This window comes from Mobula birostris, chromosome 17 (genome assembly GCF_030028105.1).
Source record: "Mobula birostris isolate sMobBir1 chromosome 17, sMobBir1.hap1, whole genome shotgun sequence".
NCBI lineage: Eukaryota > Metazoa > Chordata > Chondrichthyes > Myliobatiformes > Myliobatidae > Mobula > Mobula birostris.
The window spans coordinates 1,905,695-1,926,466 of record NC_092386.1 but is presented as its reverse complement, the minus strand read 5'-3'; the positions used below and the strand labels follow the sequence as shown (position 1 = coordinate 1,926,466).

General features: G+C 45.5%; 1 protein-coding gene across 2 annotated transcripts in view; it reads right to left on the bottom strand.

Moving 5' to 3' along the window:
* skic3 (SKI3 subunit of superkiller complex) overlaps positions 1-20,772 on the bottom strand; it is a 307,663-nt gene continuing 286,891 nt past the window's right edge. For both annotated transcript variants that reach the window (XM_072281194.1, XM_072281195.1), the window contains exons 39-41: positions 17,424-17,554; positions 5,753-5,876; positions 1-552 (exon numbers count right to left, since the gene is read on the bottom strand). In XM_072281194.1, coding sequence (XP_072137295.1) covers positions 475-552; positions 5,753-5,876; positions 17,424-17,554 — 333 coding nt within the window. In that variant the 3' untranslated portion in view covers positions 1-474. The remainder of the gene's footprint in view (positions 553-5,752; positions 5,877-17,423; positions 17,555-20,772) is intronic.

The window sequence follows — 20,772 nt, the reverse complement described above, 5'->3', positions numbered from 1 at the left end:
TGAAGTTAAATAAAAGTTTTAATTGTAACTTTCAGCAGGAAGTAATGAATGCATAGCTTGCTGTGCTGTAATGAACTGTGCAGCAAATGGCCAAACATGATTGTTTCACTGTAATCACACTGCAACCTTACACCTTCATTGTCAAGATATAATGAAAGTATTAATCTTCAAATAAAAAAAAATTGGCATATTCCTTGACCATGAAAAATATTCAAATGTAAAACACGGGACAATACAATGATTGCATAGAAGAGAAAGTATTGATCCAGATAATGATACATGATTTTTTTACATATATATCCAAGGTGCACTGAGCAAGGGCAGGGGTATTGCTTCCGAAAAAGCCAGCCAGCCATAGGTACTACGGTTAGAAAGTCAGACATCCAAGTAATGTTAGCAGCCAAAAGCCACAGCCCCCGTGTTACAGTTTACTGTTCACACATTCATGGTCAGATCCTCGTTCCAATTCAGTGCTTATGATGACTTGTTAAGCTTCTGGTACAGTTCTTCGACTCTGGCATCGCCTTTCAGTTCTGCATTCTGAAGTAAAACCTGCAAGCACAATAAATTCACTTAGAACAGATTACCTTGACCAAACATTTGATCTTTCTATGCTTCATAAACATAAAATTTATCAAATAAACATATGACATTATTATGGTCGCACGTGACGTAATACTGGCCGAGACAGGACGCAGACTGCGGACACACACAAAGCACACTGGCCGAGACAGGACGCAGACCGCGGTCACATACAACGCACACCGGCCGAGACAGGACGCAGACCGCGGTCACACACAACGCACAACGGCCGAGACAGGACGCAGACCGCGGTCACATACAATGCACACCGGCCGAGACAGGACGCAGACTGCGGTCACACACAACGCACACCGGCCGAGACAGGATGCAGACCGCGGTCACGCACAACGCACACCGGCCGAGACAGGATGCAGACCGCGGTCACGCACAACGCACACCGGCCGAGACAGGATGCAGACCGCGGTCACGCACAACGCACACCGGCCGAGACAGGATGCAGACCGCGGTCACGCACAACGCACACCGGCCGAGACAGGATGCAGACCGCGGTCACACACAACGCACACCGGCCGAGACAGGACGCAGACCGCGGTCACACACAACGCACACCGGCCGAGACAGGACGCAGACCGCGGTCACACACAACGCACACCGGCCGAGACAGGACGCAGACCGCGGTCACACACAACGCACACCGGCCGAGACAGGACGCAGACCGCGGTCACACACAACGCACACCGGCCGAGACAGGACGCAGACCGCGGTCACACACAACGCACAACGGCCGAGACAGGATGCAGACCGCGGTCACACACAACGCACAACGGCCGAGACAGGACGCAGACCGCGGTCACACACAACGCACACCGGCCGAGACAGGACGCAGACCGCGGTCACACACAACGCACACCGGCCGAGACAGGATGCAGACCGCGGTCACACACAACGCACACCGGCCGAGACAGGATGCAGACCGCCACAGACACACACAATGCACAACGGCCGAGACAGGATGCAGACCGCGGTCACACACAACGCACACCGGCCGAGACAGGATGCAGACCGCGGACACACACAACGCACACCGGCCGAGACAGGACGCAGACCGCGGTCACACACAACGCACACCGGCCGAGACAGGACGCAGACCGCGGTCACACACAACGCACACCGGCCGAGACAGGATGCAGACCGCAGACACACACAATGCACAACGGCCGAGACAGGACGCAGACTGCGGTCACAATCTATAATGGTGAGACAATAGACCTGAAGGCCAGGAGCCGAACTTGGTTGTCAGAATCTCTAACGCCATTTGGAGCTTTTAACAGGTAGTGGGAGCTTATCGCCACTGGCTAATCCCCTTCTCCCCCCCCCCCCCCCCACCGCTATAACAATCATAAGGAATCAAGTCAGCATAATAGGTTTGTGTCTGAGAGGTATGAAAGTGAACTTGGAGATCTTAAGATATTAAACGAAGACCACTTTCAATCCATTGAAATACATCTTTTAATGCCTCCAGTGAAATTAAATATTTAAATTTCCTAACGGCGACTCCTTTGTTTGCATCTTCGGAAACAGCTCTATTTCCATCTTCAATATCTCTATTTTTCCTTTTCGAGGTTCTTTTGAAGACCCTGATCTGGAGTTACATGCTGGCTTCGGTTCTTTGCAGGAATGGGACCCGTTCTCAGGGTTTCAGGACTGGCCGCTATTCGATATGCCAAGGACACAGCCTAGAAGACTAGTGCATCTTCAGGGTTCCGGGATTTCGTGGCTCTGGGGGCGGGCAGACTCGAGGTTGGTGCCGCCTCAGAAAGCTGGTGTGTCGTGGGAGACGGAAGATTGAAAACAGCAAGCTGGCTGCTGTCTATGTGCCCAGAGACCCGAGTTCTTTGGGCACAGAGCTCAGAAGAAGCAACGCAACAGACTTTTAACATCATAAATCAGCAAGTTGCTTTATGTCTCCCCTCTCACTGCAGCATCTCCAAGTTTGCAGATGACACGAAGCCGGGCGGCAGTGTTAGCTGTGAGGAGGATGCTAAGAGGATGCAGGGTGACTTGGGTAGGTTGGGTGAGTGGGCAAATTCATGGCAGATGCAATTTAATGTGGATAAATGTGAAGTTACCCACTTTGGTGGCAAAAATAGGAAAACAGATTATTATCTGAATGGTGGCCGATTAGGAAAAGGGGAGGTGCAACGAGACCTGGGTGTCATTATACACCAGTCATTGAAAGTGGGCATGCAGGTACAGCAGGCGGTGAAAAAGGCGAATGGTATGCTGGCATTTATAGCAAGAGAATTCGAGTACAGGAGCAGGGAGGTACTACTGCAGTTGTACAAGGCCTTGAGACCACACCTGGAGTATTGTGTGCAGTTTTGGTCCCCTAATCTGAGGAAAGACATCCTTGCCATAGAGGGAGTACAGAGAAGGTTCACCAGATTGATTCCTGGGATGGCAGGACTTTCATATGAAGAAAGACTGGATGAACTAGGCTTGTACTCGTTGGAATTTAGAAGATTGAGGGGGGATCTGATTGAAACGTATAAAATCCTAAAGGGATTGGACAGGCTAGATGCAGGAAGATTGTTCCCAATGTAGGGGAAGTCCAGAATGAGGGGTCACAGTTTGAGGATAAGGGGGAAGCCTTTTAGGACTGAGATTAGGAAAAACTTCTTCACACAGAGAGTGGTGAATCTGTGGAATTCTCTGCCACAGGAAACAGTTGAGGCCAGTTCATTGGCTATATTTAAGAGGGAGTTAGATATGGCCCTTGTGGCTATGGGGATTAGGGGGTATGGAGGGAAGGCTGGTGCAGGGTTCTGAGTTGGATGATCAGCCATGATCATGATAAATGGCGGTGCAGGCTCGAAGGGCCGAATGGCCTACTCCTGCACCTATTTTCTATGTTTCTATGTGAAAAAGAGTCACCTCTTTCTCCCTTATTAGGGAGAGAGCGAGCGAGCTTGTGGTATGCCAAATTACCAGGTTAACGAGTAGTCTTTGGGGTATTGCAAGTTTGTATGTTTACTGATGCTTTGCTACACGCTTGAGTTCTCGGTGGGGGGGTGCCGTTGCTTTTTAGCTGGTGTGGGGGGGGCAGTCATTGCTTTGTTGCTGCTTATGCTTGGGAGGAGGGAGTTGCGGGGGCTTTGGAGTTCTAACATTTAACTGACATTAATTCTTTGGGGCACTCCCGTTTTTGTGGACCTTTGAGAACAGTTTGAGTTTGAGTACAGAGAGGAAATTAAGAACCTGGTGGCATGGTGCGAAGACAATAACCTATCCCTCAACATCAGCAAGACGAAGGAATTGGTTGTTGACCTCAGAAGGAGTAGCGGACCACACAACCCCATTTACATCGGTGGTGCGCAAGTGGAACAGGTCAAAAGCTTTAAGTTCTTCAGGGTCAATATCACAAATGACCTGACTTGGACTAACCAAGCAGAGTCCACTGTCCAGAAGGCCCACCAGTGCCTGTACTTCCTGAGAAAACTAAAGAAATATGGCCTGTCCCCAAAAACCCTCACTAATTTTTATAGATGCACCGTAGAAAGCATTCTTCTCGGGTGCATCACAACCTGGTATGGAAGTTGTCCTGTCCAAGACCGGAAGAAGTTGCAGAAGATCATGAACACGGCGCAGCACATCACACAAACCAAACTTCCATCCGTGGACTCACTTTACACCGCACGCTGTCGGAGCAGTGCTGCCAGGATAATCAAGGACACAACCCACCCAGCCAACACACTTTTCATCCCTCTTCCCTCTGGGAGAAGGCTCAGGAGCTTGAAGACTCGTACGGCCAGATTTGGGAACAGCTTCTTTCCAACTGTGATAAGACTGCTGAACAGATCCTGACCCGGATTTGGGCCGTACCCTCCAAATATCCGGACCTGCCTCTCGGTTTTTTTGCACTACCTTACTTTCCATTTTCTATTTATGATTTATAATTAAAACGTTTAGTATTTACTATCGATTTGTACTCCAGGGAGTGGGAAGCGCAGAATCAAATATCACTGTGATGATTGTACGTTCTAGTATCAATTGTTTGGCGACAATAAAGTATAAAGAAGAAGAATATCTTTATTGTCATTGTTGTGGAGCAATGAAACACAGTTTAGCAGCTCAACATTTTGCAGCATGACAAAGAATATATACATAAAATAAACTCTAAAACCTCATGAGTGCAGTCCAAAATTAATAATATATGGATGGGGGGAGGGGTAGGACTATTGCACACCTGCCATTCCTGGAAGTGTGATGCATTTAGCTGCCGCTGTCTTAGGAGGGGGGCAGGAGAAGGGAAGGGGGTGTTATACATTTCACTGCCTGTGGGTAGTATAAAGTAAAGAAAAAGCATTTCAGGATGTATATTGTACACATTTCTCTGACGTTAAATATACCTTTGAAACCTTTTGAAATGATAGACAATGAAGTTTTAGAGGAGAAACAACGCTAATTAAAATAAGAAATGCTACCAAGCAAAGTAAATTTATTATTTTTCTTGTATAGCCCAAAATGCCACAACTAACATCAGGCTAAAATACATTTTCACAGCTGTTTGCAACATCTTGATATGTATATATAGATGGGTGTATGAAGGGAGGACAGGAGGATGAATACAGGGCCCTGGTGGAGGTCTTTGTCAAATGGTGCAAGCTAAATCATCTGCAGATCAACATCAGTAAGACAAAGGAGATGAAGATGGATTTCAGGAAGATCAAGCCTGCACTGCTTCCTGTTACTATTGATGTTGATGGTATAGCCGGGGAAGTGATGACCCCCCCCCCCCCACCCCCCCTTCAGAGTGCTTTTAACCTCTGTTCACCACACCCTGCTATTGCAGACATGCTGTGCAATAATACCATCACCTCTTACCTGGACTGTGTCAACGTGCACCCATTACTGTATAATATTACGGTAATTCTGCACAACCATCTTATCAGTGTGAACTTGGAAATCTTGCGCATCTTATTTTTAAGGAAGCTTTTTAAAAATTATTTCTTACTTCTAATATTTCTATATCTCTGCACTTGTAATGCTATTGTGACACTGTCATTTCCTTTGGGATCAATAAAGCATCTATCTATAATTTGATTTTGTCCACCCATGAGCACACTTAAAAAATAAGTCAGCAGCTCTGGAGTTCCTCAGGACTTTGAATCTTCATGCAATTCATTGATTTAACATAGTTTAGTCTTACCGTAATAAGTGTGTCATCATTTTTGGCCCACAGATGTCGGAGGAGGTACCAGCGTGCAACTGATGCGATGCTTTCAGAGTAACCTGGCTGATACACTACTCTCTCCAGCAGCCGTCGGGTCTCCCTGGAGAATGGATATATTATCAGTTCATTCTCTTATCTGACCACTTAAGCTTCTCAAAGCTTAGAATTGAAATTGATATACTTTATTACATTGGTCACACTGAAACTATCTTATCAACACATTACACCTAATCTGTTTCTCCTACTCCACTGGTATCAATTTAACCACTCCACAGTTACCTCTCTCATCTTTTGATTATTTTTTTCTATTTACTCACTCATCCAGCTACGTCCCTTTGCTTCTGGGCATCAGCATTAACCCTTACCCTCATCATTTGTTAACCTCAGCTCAGCCTAATACTTTAACTTTTGATTTGCTGCCCTCGATATGCTTAAACATTTCCTTTCAATAAATCCATGTTCATGACCTTTCCATAAAGATTTTCACCAGATCATTAACAACCACACTTTCAGAATCCCATCTGTCTGTCTTCTAGCTCACCATCTCACATGGGAAAAATGTGAAGTTATCCCCTTTGATTGTTTTTTTAAAGTGGACAGGATATGTGTATGTTGATGTTCAAAGGGATTTCAGTTTCACTGAAAAATCATCATGCAGGTGAAATATTATATTAAGAACAGTAAAGTGTGTGTGTCTTCATTGCAGAAATATTCCTGTAGTTTGGTCTTATTTTTGCTATATGGGATCTTAGTGACACATCTCCTGGAGTACATTTTAGATCTTGTCAGCAAAGCAGAATATGCTTGCACTGTGGCTCAGCCTTCCCTACACTGTACAGGACTGAACTTCCAAGAGTTAGCAGTTCAAGGTTCAAAGTAAAAATTATCAGAGTATATACATGGCACTACATCCAAATCTGAGATACTTTTTCCTGCCTGACTCAGCAAATCTTTAGAATAGTAACTGTAAACAGGATCAATGGAAAGATCAAGAGGACAGAAGACAACAAGCTGTGCAAATACAAATATAAGTAAAAAGCAATAAATAACGAGAGCATGAAATAACAAGATAAAGAGTCCCTAAAGTTGTGGGAACAGTAGAAGTAGAATGAGTGTAGTTATCCCTTTTGTTCAGGAGCCTGATGGTAACTGTTCTTGAACCTGGTGGCGTGAGCCCTGAGGCAGTTGTACCTTCTACCTGATGGCAGCAGCGAGAAATGAGCAGGACCTGGGTGCTGAGGATCTTTGATAATGGATGCTGCTTTTCTACAGCAACGTTTCATGTAGACGTGCTCAATGGTCGGGAGGGTTTCATCTGTGACGTTCTGGGCTGGGTCCACTATATTTTGTAGGACTTTTCGTCCAGAGGCACTGGTGTTCCCATACCAGGCCATAATGCAGCCAGTCAGCACACTTTCCACCGCACACCGACAGATGTCTGCCAAGGTTTCTGATGACACGTCGAATCTCCGCAGGCTCCTGAGGAAGCACAGGTGCTGTCGTGTTTTCTCTGCAATTACATTTATATGTAGTGTCCAGGACAGGTCGTCTGAGATAGTGACACCCAGGAATTTAAAGTAACTCACCCTCTTCATCTCTGATCTTCTGATCATTACTGGCTCATGGACCTCTGGTTTCCCTCTCCTGAAGTCTACAATCAGTTCCCCAGTCTTATTGACATTGAGAGGTTGTTGTTATTGCACCACTCAGCCAAATATTCAATCTTCCTCCCGTATGCTGATTCATCACCACCTTTGATACAACCCACAACAGTGGTGTCACCAGTGAACTTTAATATGGCACTGGAGTTGTACTTAGCCACACAGTCACAGGTGTAAAGCGAGTACAGCAGGGGCTAAGATCACATCCCTGTGGTGATGGAGATTGTAGAGATGTTATTGCCAATCTGAATCTATCAAGTGAGGAAATCTAGGATCCAATTGCACAAGGGGGTATTGAGGTCCAGGTCTTGGAGTTTCGAGGGGGTGATGGTTTAAAATGCTGAGCTGTAATTGATAAGCACATCCTGATGTATGCACCTTTGCTGTCGAAATGTTCCATAGTTGTGTGAAGAGCCAATAAAATGGTATCTGCTGTGGACCTGGTGCTTCAGTAGGCAAACTGGAACAGATCCAAGTTGCCACTGAGACAGGAGCAAATGTTTTTACACTAGCCTCTCGAAACATTTCATCACTGTGAATGCCACTAGGCAATAGCCACTGAGGCAGGTTGCCACACATTTCATGGGCACCAGAACCCTGCTTGAAGCATGTGGGTACCACACATTACTGGAGAGAGAGGATGAAGATATCTGTGAACACACCAGCCAGTTGGTCGGCACAGGTCTTCAGTAGTTGACCAGGTACTCCATCTGGACTGGATGATTTCCTTGGATTCACTCTCTTGTAGGCAGCCTGCACGCCATCTTCCGATACTGAGGCCAAAGGATCATCGGGAAACACGGGGAAGCACGATGGTTCCTCCTTGTTCTGGTGGTTAAAGCGAGACTAGAGGGCATTGAGCTCATCTGGAAGCAAAGCTCTGCTGCCCCCATGTCACTTGATTTAGCTTTGCAGGAGGTTATGGCATTTCAAACCTTATCATAGCTGTAGAGCATCCCTCATTGATTCCAGTCTAGTCTGGAATCTCCATTTCACCTGTGAGATGGGAGATCCTGAACCTCTTGTAGTATTCTAGATCTCCAGACTTGAATACCTCTGATCTGGGAGGAGGAGAACACGGCCGCGCGATGCAGCACGCAGCGGCCACTCTGGTGAAATGATACCTGTTATCCGTCAAGTAGGGTGCCGTGCACAATCCTGATTTGATGGAGATAGACGTGAGAGCACAGAGGAACATCTGGAGAAACTTCTGAAATGCCTTCTTCGCTGCTGCTGCTACTGTGTGATCCAGAATCTCTGGAGGAGAAGGCCCCGAGTCCTCGGCTTTGCTTGTTGCTCGGCGGCCGGGGCCAGGGTCGAAGCGCTCGGCAGAGATGGTGCTCGGTGTCAGAGGCTCAAAGTTTTCGGACGGACTCAGAGTCGGCTGTGGTTGGGTGCTTCCAATGCATCGGCAGTTGTCGGCGCCTGGAGGTTTATGGCAGGGAGAGTTTCTCCCTTTTGCCACCTGCTATCGGGACTATCGGGAGTCGATCGGGACTTTGAGACTTTTTTCTTACCGTGCCCATGGTCTGTTCTTTATCAAATTAAAGTATTGTTTTGTACTGCTGTAACTATATGTTATAATTATGTGGTCTTGTCAGTGTTAGTCTTTGGTTTGCCCTATTTTTTTTGTGATATAACTCTGGAGGAACATTGTATCATTTCTTAATACATGCATTCTAAATGACAATAAATAAGGACTGAGTGTCCTCATAATCTAATCTAATCTGGCTCTCAGCAGATTCTAGATTTTATGGTTCACCCAGGGTTTCTGATTGGGGTAAACCTTGAACGATATCATGGGGACACAGCTGTCTTAATAAAGTCTGTTACAACCCTCGTGTAGCCATTCAGGACCTCAGATGAGTTCTTGAACACGGCCCAGTCCACTGACTCAAGGCTAACCTCTAACCGTTCCTCTGCCCCCTGCGACCACCTCTTAGTTGTCTTTATCTCTGGAGCCTTTCTCTTTCGGCTCTGTCTGTATGCAGGTAGCAGGAGTACAGCCAAGTGACATGACTTGCCAAAATGCGGTCTTGGGAAGGAGCAATAAGCATTCTTTATCGTAGTGTGGCAGTGGATTTTTGTGTTGGGACCTTTGGTGCAACTGGTTACATGCTGGTGAAAATTGGGCGAGGTTTTCTTCAAAGAGGCCTGGTTGAACTCACTGACTATAATTTGAAGTGCTTTGGGATGGGCCGGTCTCGCCTGCAGACGACATCATGCAGTTTTGTGAATGCTTGCTTATAATTTGTGGTCAGGATCATGGATGAGAACTCCTGAGGCAAATAGAATGATCTACATTTGATCGTTAGATGTTCTAAGTCAGGGGAACAAGAGATCGACGTAACCCCGTGCCTGAATACCAAAGAGAATTGACGCCACCTTTTTCCTTACAAGATTTCGCAGTTCAATCCATTCCAAAAATCCTAAACCCTTCTGGTTGGATTGCTGCTATTTGGTGTATCTGCTGATAACCAAGTCTCAGTGCAACAAACAAATGAGATCTGCCTCATCTGCCTCTGATACAGCAGCCTTACTGAGATCGTCAATCTGATTTTCCAGCGACTGCACGTTCGCCAACATGATGCCAAGTAGAGGAGGTCACATCCCTCTATGCTTCAGCTGGCTTGAATTCCGCCTCTCCTGCTGTGTTTCTGGTCATGGTGTTGACCTAAAAGGCACCACACTTAACTGCTTTGCATTCAGTTGATCATGAGATCTGAAGGTCATCAATGTAATTTCGTGGTCTGTTGTAAGAGGAAGTTACCATGCTGCAGATTGCAGCAAAAACAGTTCAAAAGATGTATATTTAAGAAGAAAACCGCAATTTTCTTCAGGCCACAGAAAGCGACTCTCTGCCAGTATACATCGAAACTTAAAGGACTCCACAGGTTGATTGCAGGGAAGGTCACTGAAACTCACGCCCGAAGAGCTAAGGAAGCTCAGTCAATGACTTCAGTCTAAACAGAAATCGATACCTTTCTGGATATTTCGTGAATTATGGGAGATAGAATTATAAGGTAAAATAAATCAGCTATTATCTTAATGTGGCTGGCACAGTAGCATAGCAGTTAGTGTAACACTTCAGTACCAGCAGTCAGAGTTCAATTCCCACCGCTGTCTGTAAGGAGTTTGTAGGTTTTACCTGGGACCGTGCGGGTTGCCTCTGGGTGCTCTGGTTTCCTCTCACATTATTAAAAAACTTTTAAAAAAAATTGAAGGTTGTTGAAACTGAGATGTTGCCAACACTGAGCCCCTGAAGAGAGCTGCTGATGGGACCTGCAGCTTGGACATCTCTGAGGTTGAAGTATGCAGGTGTTTCCAATGAGTGGACAGTCGCAAGGCTGTGGGACCGGACGGCATCCCAGGGCGGGAAATCAGGGTGTGCATGGCACAACTGGCAGGTGTGTTTACAGACCTTTTTAATCTCTCCTTCTCCCAGTGTAGACTACTCTCTTGCTTCGAAACATCCACCATTATTGCTGTGCCGAATGAGACCAAGGTAACATGTCTGAACTACTGGTGTCCTGTCACACTCACCTCAATAATAAGCAATTGCTTTGAGAGGCTGGTCAAGGACTACATCTGCAGCATGCTGCCAACCACACTGGATCCCCTACAATTTGCCTCCTGACACAGCTATTCAACATAGAAACCATAGAAACTACAGCACAGAAACAGGCCCTTTGGCCCTTCTTGGCTGTGCCAAACCATTTTCTGCCTAGTCCCACTGACCTGCACACGGACCATATCCCTCTATACACCTCCCATCCATGTATCTGTCCAATTTATTCTTAAATGTTAAAAAAGAACCCGCATTTACCACCTCGTCTGGCAGCTCATTCCATACTCCCACCACTCTCTGTGTGAAGAAGCCCCCCTTAATGTTCCATTTAAACTTTTCCCCCCTCACCCTTAACCCATGTCCTCTGGTTTTCTTCTCCCCTTGCCTCAGTGGAAAAAGCCTGCTTGCATTCACTCTATCTATACCCATCATAATTTTATATACCTCTATCAAATCTCCCCTTATTCTTCTACGCTCCAGGGAATAAAGTCCCAACCTATTCAACCTTTCTCTGTAACTGAGTTTCTCAAGTCCCGGCAACATCCTTGTAAACCTTCTCTGCACTCTTTCAACCTTATTTATATCCTTCCTGTAATTTGGTGACCAAAACTGAACACAGTACTCCAGATTTGGCCTCACCAATGTCTTATACAACCTCATCATAACATTCCAGCTCTTATACTCAATACTTTGATTAATAAAGGCCAATGTACCAAAAGCTCTCTTTACGACCCTATCTACCTGTGACTCCACTTTTAGGGAATTTTGTATCTGTATTCCCAGATCCCTCTGTTTCACTGCACTCCTCAGTGCCTTATCATTAACCCTGTATGTTCTACGTTGGTTTGTCCTTCCAATGTGCAATACCTCACACTTGTCAGTATTAAACTCCATCTGCCATTTTTTAGCCCATTTTTCCAGCTGGTCCAAGTCCCTCTGCAGGCTCTGAAAACCTTCCTCACTGTCTACTACACCTCCAATCTTTGTATCATCAGCAAACTTGCTGATCCAATTTACCACATTAACAGATGACACAACAGCCACAGCTCTACACACCATCCTGACACACTTGGAGAGGAGAGATGCTTAAGTGACAATGCTGTTCTTGGACTACGGTTCAGCACTCAACACCATAATTCCCTACAGCTCGACAAGAAGCTCAGAGACCTCGGCCTTCACCCTGCCTTGTGCAGCTGGATCCTGGACTTCCTGTCAGATCGCCAGCAGGTGATAGAAGTGGGAGCCCTCACCTCTGCCCCTCTGACCCTCAACACAGGTGTCCCTCAGGGCTGTGACCTAAGCCCCTTCCTTTATTCTCTGTACACCCATGGCTCCAATTTGCTAATTAAGTTTGCTGACGACACTGCACTGATTGCCCTAATCTCAAATAATAATGAGGCAGCCTACAGAGAGGAAGTCATCACCCTGACACAGTGGTGACAAGTAAACAACCTCTTCCTGAATGTTGCAGAAACAAAGGAGCTGGTTGCAGACTACCAGGAGGAATGGAAACAAGCTAACCCCTATTGACATCAGTGGATCTGGGGTTGACAGGGTGAATAGCTTTAAGTTCCTCGGCATACAGAACATCGAGGATCTCATGTGGTCTGTACATACTGGCTGTGTGGTGAGAAAGGCACAACAGCGCCTCTTTCACTTCAGACGGTTGAAGAAGTTTGGAGTGGGGCCCCAATCCTAAGGACTTTCTACAGGGGCACAATTCAGAGCATCTTGACTGGGTGCATCACTGTCTGGTATGGGAACTGCACTTCCCTCAATCGCAGGACTGGAGAGAGTGGTGCGGACAGCCCAGCGCATCTGTAGATGTGAACTTCCCACTATTCAGGACATTTACAAGGACAGGTGTGTAAGAAGGGCCCGAAGGATCGTTGGGGACCTGAGCCACCCCAACTACAAACTGTTCCAGCTCCTGGCATTCGGGAAATGGTACCGCAGTATAAAAGCCAGGACCAACAGGCTCCGGGACAAATTGTTCCACCAGCCCATCAGATTGATCAACTCACGCTGATCCATTTGTATTTAGAAACATAGAAAACCTACAGCACAACACAGGCCCTTTGGCCCACAATGCTGTGCCGAACATGTACTTATTTAGAAATTACCTGAGTTTACCCATAGACACCTATTTTTATAAGCTCCATGTACCCAACCAGGAGACTTTGAAAAGACCCTATCATATCCGCCTCCACCACTATGGCTGGTAGCCCATTCCACGTACTCACCACTCTCTGCGTAAAAAAAATTTACCCTTGACATCTCCTCTGTACCTACTTCCAAGCACGATAAAACTGTGCCCTCTCGTGCTAGCCATTTCAGCCCCGGGAAAAAGCCTCAGACCATCCACACGATCAGTGCCTCTCATCATCTTATACACCTCTATCAGGTCACCTCTCATCCTCTGCCGCTCCAAGGAGAAAAGGCCAAATTCACTCAACCTGTTTTCATGAGGCATGCTCTCCAATCCAGGCAACATCTTTGTAAATCTCCTCTGCACCCTTTCCATAGTTTCCACGTCCCTCCTGTAGTGAGGTGACCAGAACTGAGCACAGTACTCCAAGTGGGGCCTGACCAGGTCCTATATAGCTGTAACATTACCTCTCGGCTCTTAAACTCAATCCCGCGGTTGATGAAGGCCAATGCACCGCATGCATTCTTAACCACACAGTCAACCTGCGCAGCAGCTTTGAGTGTCCGATGGACTCAGACTCCAAGATCCCTCTGATCCTCCACACTGCCAAAGAGTGTAATACTGTATTCTGCCATCATATTTGATCTACCAAAATGAACTACTTCACACTTATCTGGGTTGAACTCCATCTACCACTTCTCAGCCCATTTTTGCATCCTATCAATGTCCCGCTGTAACCTCTGACAGCCCTCCACACTATCCACAACACCCTCAACCTTTGTGTCATCAGCAAATTAACTAACCCATCCCTTCACTTCCTCATCCAGGTCATTTATAAAAATCACAAAGAGAATGGGTCTCAGAACAGATCCGAGGCACACCACTGGTCACTGACATCCATGCAGAATATGACCTGTCTACAACCATTCTTTGCCTTCTGTGGACAAGCCAGTTCTGGATCCACAAAGCAAGGTCCCCTTGGATCCCATGCCTCTTTACTTTCTCAATAAGCCTTGCATGGGGTACCTTATCAAATGCCTTGCTGAAATCCATATACACTACGTCTACTGTTCTACCTTCATTAATGTGTTTAGTCACATCCTCAAAAAATTCAATCAGGTTTGTAAGGCATGACCTGCCTTTGACAAAGCCATGCTGACTATTCCTAATCATATTATGCCTCTCCAAATGTTCATAAATCCTGCCTCTCAGGATCTTCTCCATCAACTCACTAACCACTGAAGTGAGACTGGTCTATAATTTCCTGGGCTATCGCTACTCACTTTCTTGAATAAGAGAACAATATCTGCAACCCTCCAATCCTCCGGAACCTCCCCTATCCCCATTGATGATGCAAAGATCATTGCTAGAGGCTCAGCAATCTCCTCCCTCACCTCCCACAGTAGCCTGGGGTACATCTCATCCGGTCCTGGAGACTTATCCAACTTGATGCTTTCCAAAAGCTCCAACACATCCTCTTTCTTAATATCTACATGCTCAAGCTTTTCAATCCACTGTAAGTCATCCCTACAATCACCAAGATCCTTTTCCGTAGTGAATACTGAAGCAAAGTACTCATTAAGTATCTCTGCTATCTCCTCCGGTTCCACTGTCACATTCATTGGTCCTATTCTCTCACGTCTTACCCTCTTGCTCTTCACATACTTGTAGAATGCCCTGGGGTTTTCCTTAATCCTGCTTGCCAGGGCCTTCTTTATGGCCCCTTCTGGCTGTCCTTCATTCATTCTTAAACTCCTTCCTGCTAGCCTTATAATCTTCTAGTTCCCTATCATTACCTAGTTCTTTGAACTTTTTGTAAGCTTTTCTTTTCTCCTTGACTAGGTTTTCAACAGCCTTTGTACACCATAGTTCCTGTACCCTACATTCCTTTCCGTCTCATTGCAACATACTTATGCAGAACGTCATGCAAATATCCCCTGAACATTTGCCACATTTCTGCTGTACATTTCCCTGAGAACATCTGTTCCCAATTTATGATTCCAAGTCCCTGCCTGAGAGCTTCATATTTCACCTTACTCCATTTAAATGCTTTCCAACTTGTCTGTTCCTATCCCTCTCCAATGCTATGGTAAAGGAGATAGAACTGTGATCACTATCTCCAAAATGCTCTCCTATTGAGAGACCTGACACCTGACTAGGTTCATTTCCCAATACCAGATCAAGTACAGCCTCTCCTCTTGTATGCTTATCTACATATTGTGTCAGGAAACCTTCTTTAACACTCCTAACAAACTCCACCCCATCTACACCCCTTGCTCTAGGAAGATGCCAATCAATATTTGGGAAATTAAAATCTCCCACCACGACAACCCTGTTATTGTTACACCTTTCCAGAATCCGTCTCCCTATCTGCTCCTCAATGTCCCTGTTACTATTGGGTAGAGTTATTGACCCCTTCCTGTTTCTAACTCCACTCACAGAGACTCAGTAGACAATCCCTCCATGACTTCCTCTTTTTCTGCAGCCGTGACACTATCTCTGATCAACAGTGCCACGCCCCCACCTCTTTTGCCTCCCTCCCTATCCTTTCTGAAACACCTAAAGCCTGGCCCTCAAGGTAACCATTCCTGCACTGGAGCCATCCAAGTCTCTGTAATGGCCACAACATCAAAGCTCCAAGTACTGATCCATGCTCTAAGCTCATCCACTTTGTTCATGATGCTTCTTGCATTAAAATAGACACATCTCAAACTATCAGTCTGAGTGCTTCCCTTCCCTATCACCTGCCTATCCTCCATCTCACACTGTCTCCAAGCTTTCTCTATTTGTGAGCCAGCAGATCCTTCCTCTATCTCTTCAGTTCGGTTCCCACGCCCCAGCAACTCTAGTTTAAACTCTCCCCAATAGCCTTAGCAAACTTCCCTGCCAGGATATTGGTCCCCCTCGGATTCAAGTGTAACCCGTCCTTTTTGTACAGGTCACATTTGCCCCAAAAGAGGTCCCAATGTTCTAGAAATCTGAATCCCTGCCCCCTGCTCCAATCCCTCAGCCACACATTTATCCTCCACCTCATTCTATTCCTATATTCACTGTCGTGTGGCACGGGCAGTAATCCCGAGATCACTACCTTTGTGGTCTTGCTTCTCAACTTCCTTCCTAACTCCCTGAAGTCTGTTTTCAGGACCTCCTCCCTTTTCCTGCCTATGTCATTGGTACCAATATGTACCATGACCTCTGGCTGTTCACCTTCCCACTTCAGGATATCATGGACGCAATCAGAAACATCCCGGACCCTGGCACCTGGGAGACAAACTACCATCCGTGTTTCCTTCCTGCATCCATAGAATCGCCTGTCTGACCACCTATTACTGATGCCTTCTTCCTTTCCCTACCCTTCTGAGCCACAGGGCCAGGCTCTGTGCCAGAGGCACAGCCACTGTTGCTTCCCCCAGGTAGGTCATCTCCACCCCGCAACAATACTCAAACAGTAGTGAGTACTTATTGTTAAAGGGGACAGCCACAGGGGTACTCACTAGTATCTGACTTTTACCCTTCCCTCCCCTGATTGTTACCCACTTATCTATCTCCCGAGGCCCCAGTGTGACTTTTTGCTTATAACTCCTCTCTATCACCTCCTCACTTTCAAAGGTCATCGAGCTGCATCTCCAGTTCCCTAATGTGGTCCCTAAGGAGCTGCAACTTGACACACCTGGTGCAGATGTGGCCTTCCAGAAGGCTGGAGTCTCCCAGACTTCCCACATCTGACACCCAGTACAGAACACTGGCCTCACAGACATACTTCCTGTTTCTATTCCTCACAGATAACCTACCTCACCATTTCTATGTTACACTGACTGTCCTGTTTAGCATACTATTTATTATAAATCGCACATTCAAATAGAGATGTATTGTACAGATTTTTACCCCTCCTGTATATGAAGGATGTAAAAAATAAAGTCAATTCAATTCAATAATGCATTACAGAACTCTACCCATGCAGAGTCATGGCAAAATTCAGCAGCAGCAACTGTCTTCTAATAAACTGTGACATTTTGTTCTTAAATTGGTTTATTAAAATGTAGTAAAATCAAGCAATTCAATACCACCAATACTTAGCAGGCAGCATATGTGATGAGAGATGTACTGTGAGATGTTTCACCTTGGTGACCCAAACAACAATGATGTCATTAACTAGGTGATTAATATGAGGAAAAATATTGGGGTATCGTATTTTTAAAAATAGCTTGAAGATGATTCAATAACATTAGTCATAATATCTCTGAAGTTTTAATAATGTTATGAAATTACCTTGCTCCCATTTTCATTGTAAATTGCAGAAGAGCTTGAAACAGAGCAGCCAGAGGGCAGAAGCAGACCTTCTGAGCTTCATTGGTTGCTTCTTTCACTAGGGATGTCCAGCGATTGTTCTGAAGTTTTAACTAGCAAAAAGAAGGCAAAAGGTAAATTTATAAGGTAATATTGGCGCAACAGCGCCTTTATTTCCTGTGGAGCATCAAGAAAGCTCACCTGTGTCCCAGGATACTGACGGACTTTTACCGCTGTACCCTTGAGAGCATACTCACCAACTGCATCTCAGTGTGGTATGGCAATTGTCCCGTATTGGACCGCAAAGCACTCCAGCGTGTGATGAAAACTGCCCAGTGGATTATCGGCACCCAATTGCCCACCATTGAGAACATCTACCATAAACGCCTTTCACCACTCGATAAGTTTCAATGAGCTTCAAGTTTCTCGTTCATCTGCATTCCAGTGAATACAGGCCCAGAGAAATCAAACACTCTTCATATGACAAGCCAATCAATCCTGGAATCATTTTCATAAATCTCCTTTGAATCCTCTCTGATTTCAGTACATCTTTTCTAAGATAAAGGGCCCAAAACTGCTCCCAATACTCCAAGTGAAGCCTCACCAGTGCCATAAGTCACAACATAAGCTTTTATATTCCAGCCCTCTTGAAATGAATGCTAACATCGCATTTGCCTTCCTCGCCACAGACTCAACCTGCAAAGTATTCTTTAGGGAATCCTGTACAAATACCATCAGGGTAATTTTACCCTTGCAGTTCCACAGCTCTATCTACAATGATCCAACACCTTCCGACTCGATGTCACCTTCTAATTTTTCACCAACAGACCAATGCCGCCTCTGTTGTCTTCCTGTCTATCTTTTCGATACAATATGCATCCTTGGACATAAGCTCCCAGTTATACTGTTCTTTTAGCCATAATTCAATTATGCCTACCACATCATACTGGCCAATAAGATCATTTACCTTATTCCGTAAATGAGCTTTGACCAGCGACCAATCTGGACCATTTCAGCACATCCTTTCTAAGAGGATTAGAGAAAGCAGCAGATGTCTTGGTATCAATGACTAAAGCAAAGAAATCCTGAAGAGAGAATTTAGAAAGCCAGGCAGAAAGCTGAGAAGCAGGACCTCCATGGGAGTAACTTCCGGCTTGCTACCTGTGCCATATGCCAGTGAGGGTAGAAAAAGGCTGATTTAGCAGATCAATGTGTGACTGAGAAGCTGGTGCAGGGAGCAGGGCTTCTGGTTCTTGGATCATTGGGATCTTTTCTGGGGGAAGAAATGGACAAATGGGACAGGGGTTGCACCTGAACCCAACAACGACCAATACTCTCACAGGCAGGATGTTTGAGCTGTTGGGGAGGATTTAAACTAATTTGTCAGAGGGATGGGAACCAAAGTGAGGGGACTCAGTATAGGTTAGATGGTAAAAAAAAAAAGCAAAGATAGCATGCAGTCAGACTGTCAAGAAGGGCAGGCAAATGATAGGGCAAAATTGCAGCCACAGGGTGAGTATCTGTACATTAGGATGCAGAATCAAAAAGGGTAGCAAATATGTTTCTCAAAGTGTTATATCTCAATGTACGGAGCAGAAGAAACAAAGTGGATGATCTTGTTGCACTTTTACAGATTGTCAGATATGATGTTGTAGTCCTCGTTGAATCGTGGCTGAAGGACGGTTGTAGTTGGGAGCTGAATGTCCAGGTTACACATTGTATCAGAGGGATAGGAAGGTAGGTAGAGGGACTGGTGTGGCTCTACTGGTAAAGAATGGCATCAGATCAGTAGAAAGATGTGACATAGGATTGGAAGAAGTTGAATCTTTATGAGTTGAGTTAAGAAACTGCAAGGGTTGAAGGAGCTTGATGGCAGTTATATACAGGCCCCACAACAGTAGATGGGATGTGGACTACAGATTGAGAAAATCAGGTTGGTAATGGATCTGAAGACAGTGAGTTTGTTGAATGCCTATGAGGTGGCTTTTTAGATCAGTTTGTCGCTGAGCAACTAGGGGATCAACTGTACTGGATTGGGCATTCTGTAACGAACTGGAGGCAGTTAGGGAGCTTGAGTGAAGAGAAAAAAAGAAGTGCTTAGGAGGCAATGATCACAATATGATTGAGTTCAACTTGAAATTTGATCGGGAGAAAGTAAAGTCTGACGTAGCTCTATTTCAGTGGAGTAAAGAAAATTACAGTGGTATGAGATGAGTTGGCCATCTTCAAGCTATTTGGAAGGAGGTGCTGGCAGGAATAACAGCAGAGTAGCAACGGCATGAGTTTCTGGGAAAAATTGAGGAAGGTGCAGGATAGATGTATTCCAAAAACAAAGAAATACACAAATGCCAAAAGAATACAACAGTAGCTGACAAGGTAAGTCAAAAATAATGTAAAAGCAGGGCATACAACAAAGCAAAAATTAGCAGGAAGAGAGAGGCTTGCAAAGCTTTTAAAAGCCTATAGGAAGCAACTAAATTAATCATGAGAAGGGAAAATATGAGATATGAAAGCATGCTAGCAAACAATATCAAGGTGGATAGAAAAAGCTTTTTCAAGTATGTAAAAAACTAAAGAGAGATGAGGGTGGATATAGGACCGCTAGAAAATGAGGCCAAAGAAATAATGGGGGACAAAGAGATAGCAGATGAACTAAATGAGTATTTTGCATCAGTGAAACACACACAAAATACTGGAGGAACTCAGCAGGTTAGGCAGCTTCTATGGAAAACTAGGTAATGATAGAGATCTAGAAGATTACAAGGCTAGCAGGAAGGAGCTTAATGAAATTAGGAGAGCCAGAAGGGGCCATGCGAAGGCCTTGGCGGACAGGATTAAGGAAAACCCCAAGGCATTCTACAAGTATGTGAAGAGCAAGAGGATGAGAAACATTGTCCAGAATTGCCAGGATTTTCTATAGAGTCCTTTGTTCGACCACAGCCTCCAGTGTTTCCAGGTTTGACTTTGATAACAGAGCCAGCCTTTCTAATCAGTTTATTGAGCCTGTTGACATCACCTGTGTTGATGCCATTGCCCCAGCACACCACTGCATGGACTTTTGTACTGGCAACAGCAGACTGGTAGAACAAATGAAGGAGCGGCCTGCATATTCCAAAGGACCTCAGTCTCCTCAAGAAGTAGAGGTGACTCTGGCCCTTCTTGTTCACAGCCTCTGTGTGGTGCTCCACTCAAGTTTGTCATCCAGGTGCACCCCCAGGTACTTGTAGGTCCTCACCACACCCACGTCCTCACCATCAATAGTAACAGGGAGCAGTGCAGGCTTAGTCTTCCTAAAGTACATCACCATCTCCTTTGTCTTACTGATGTTGAG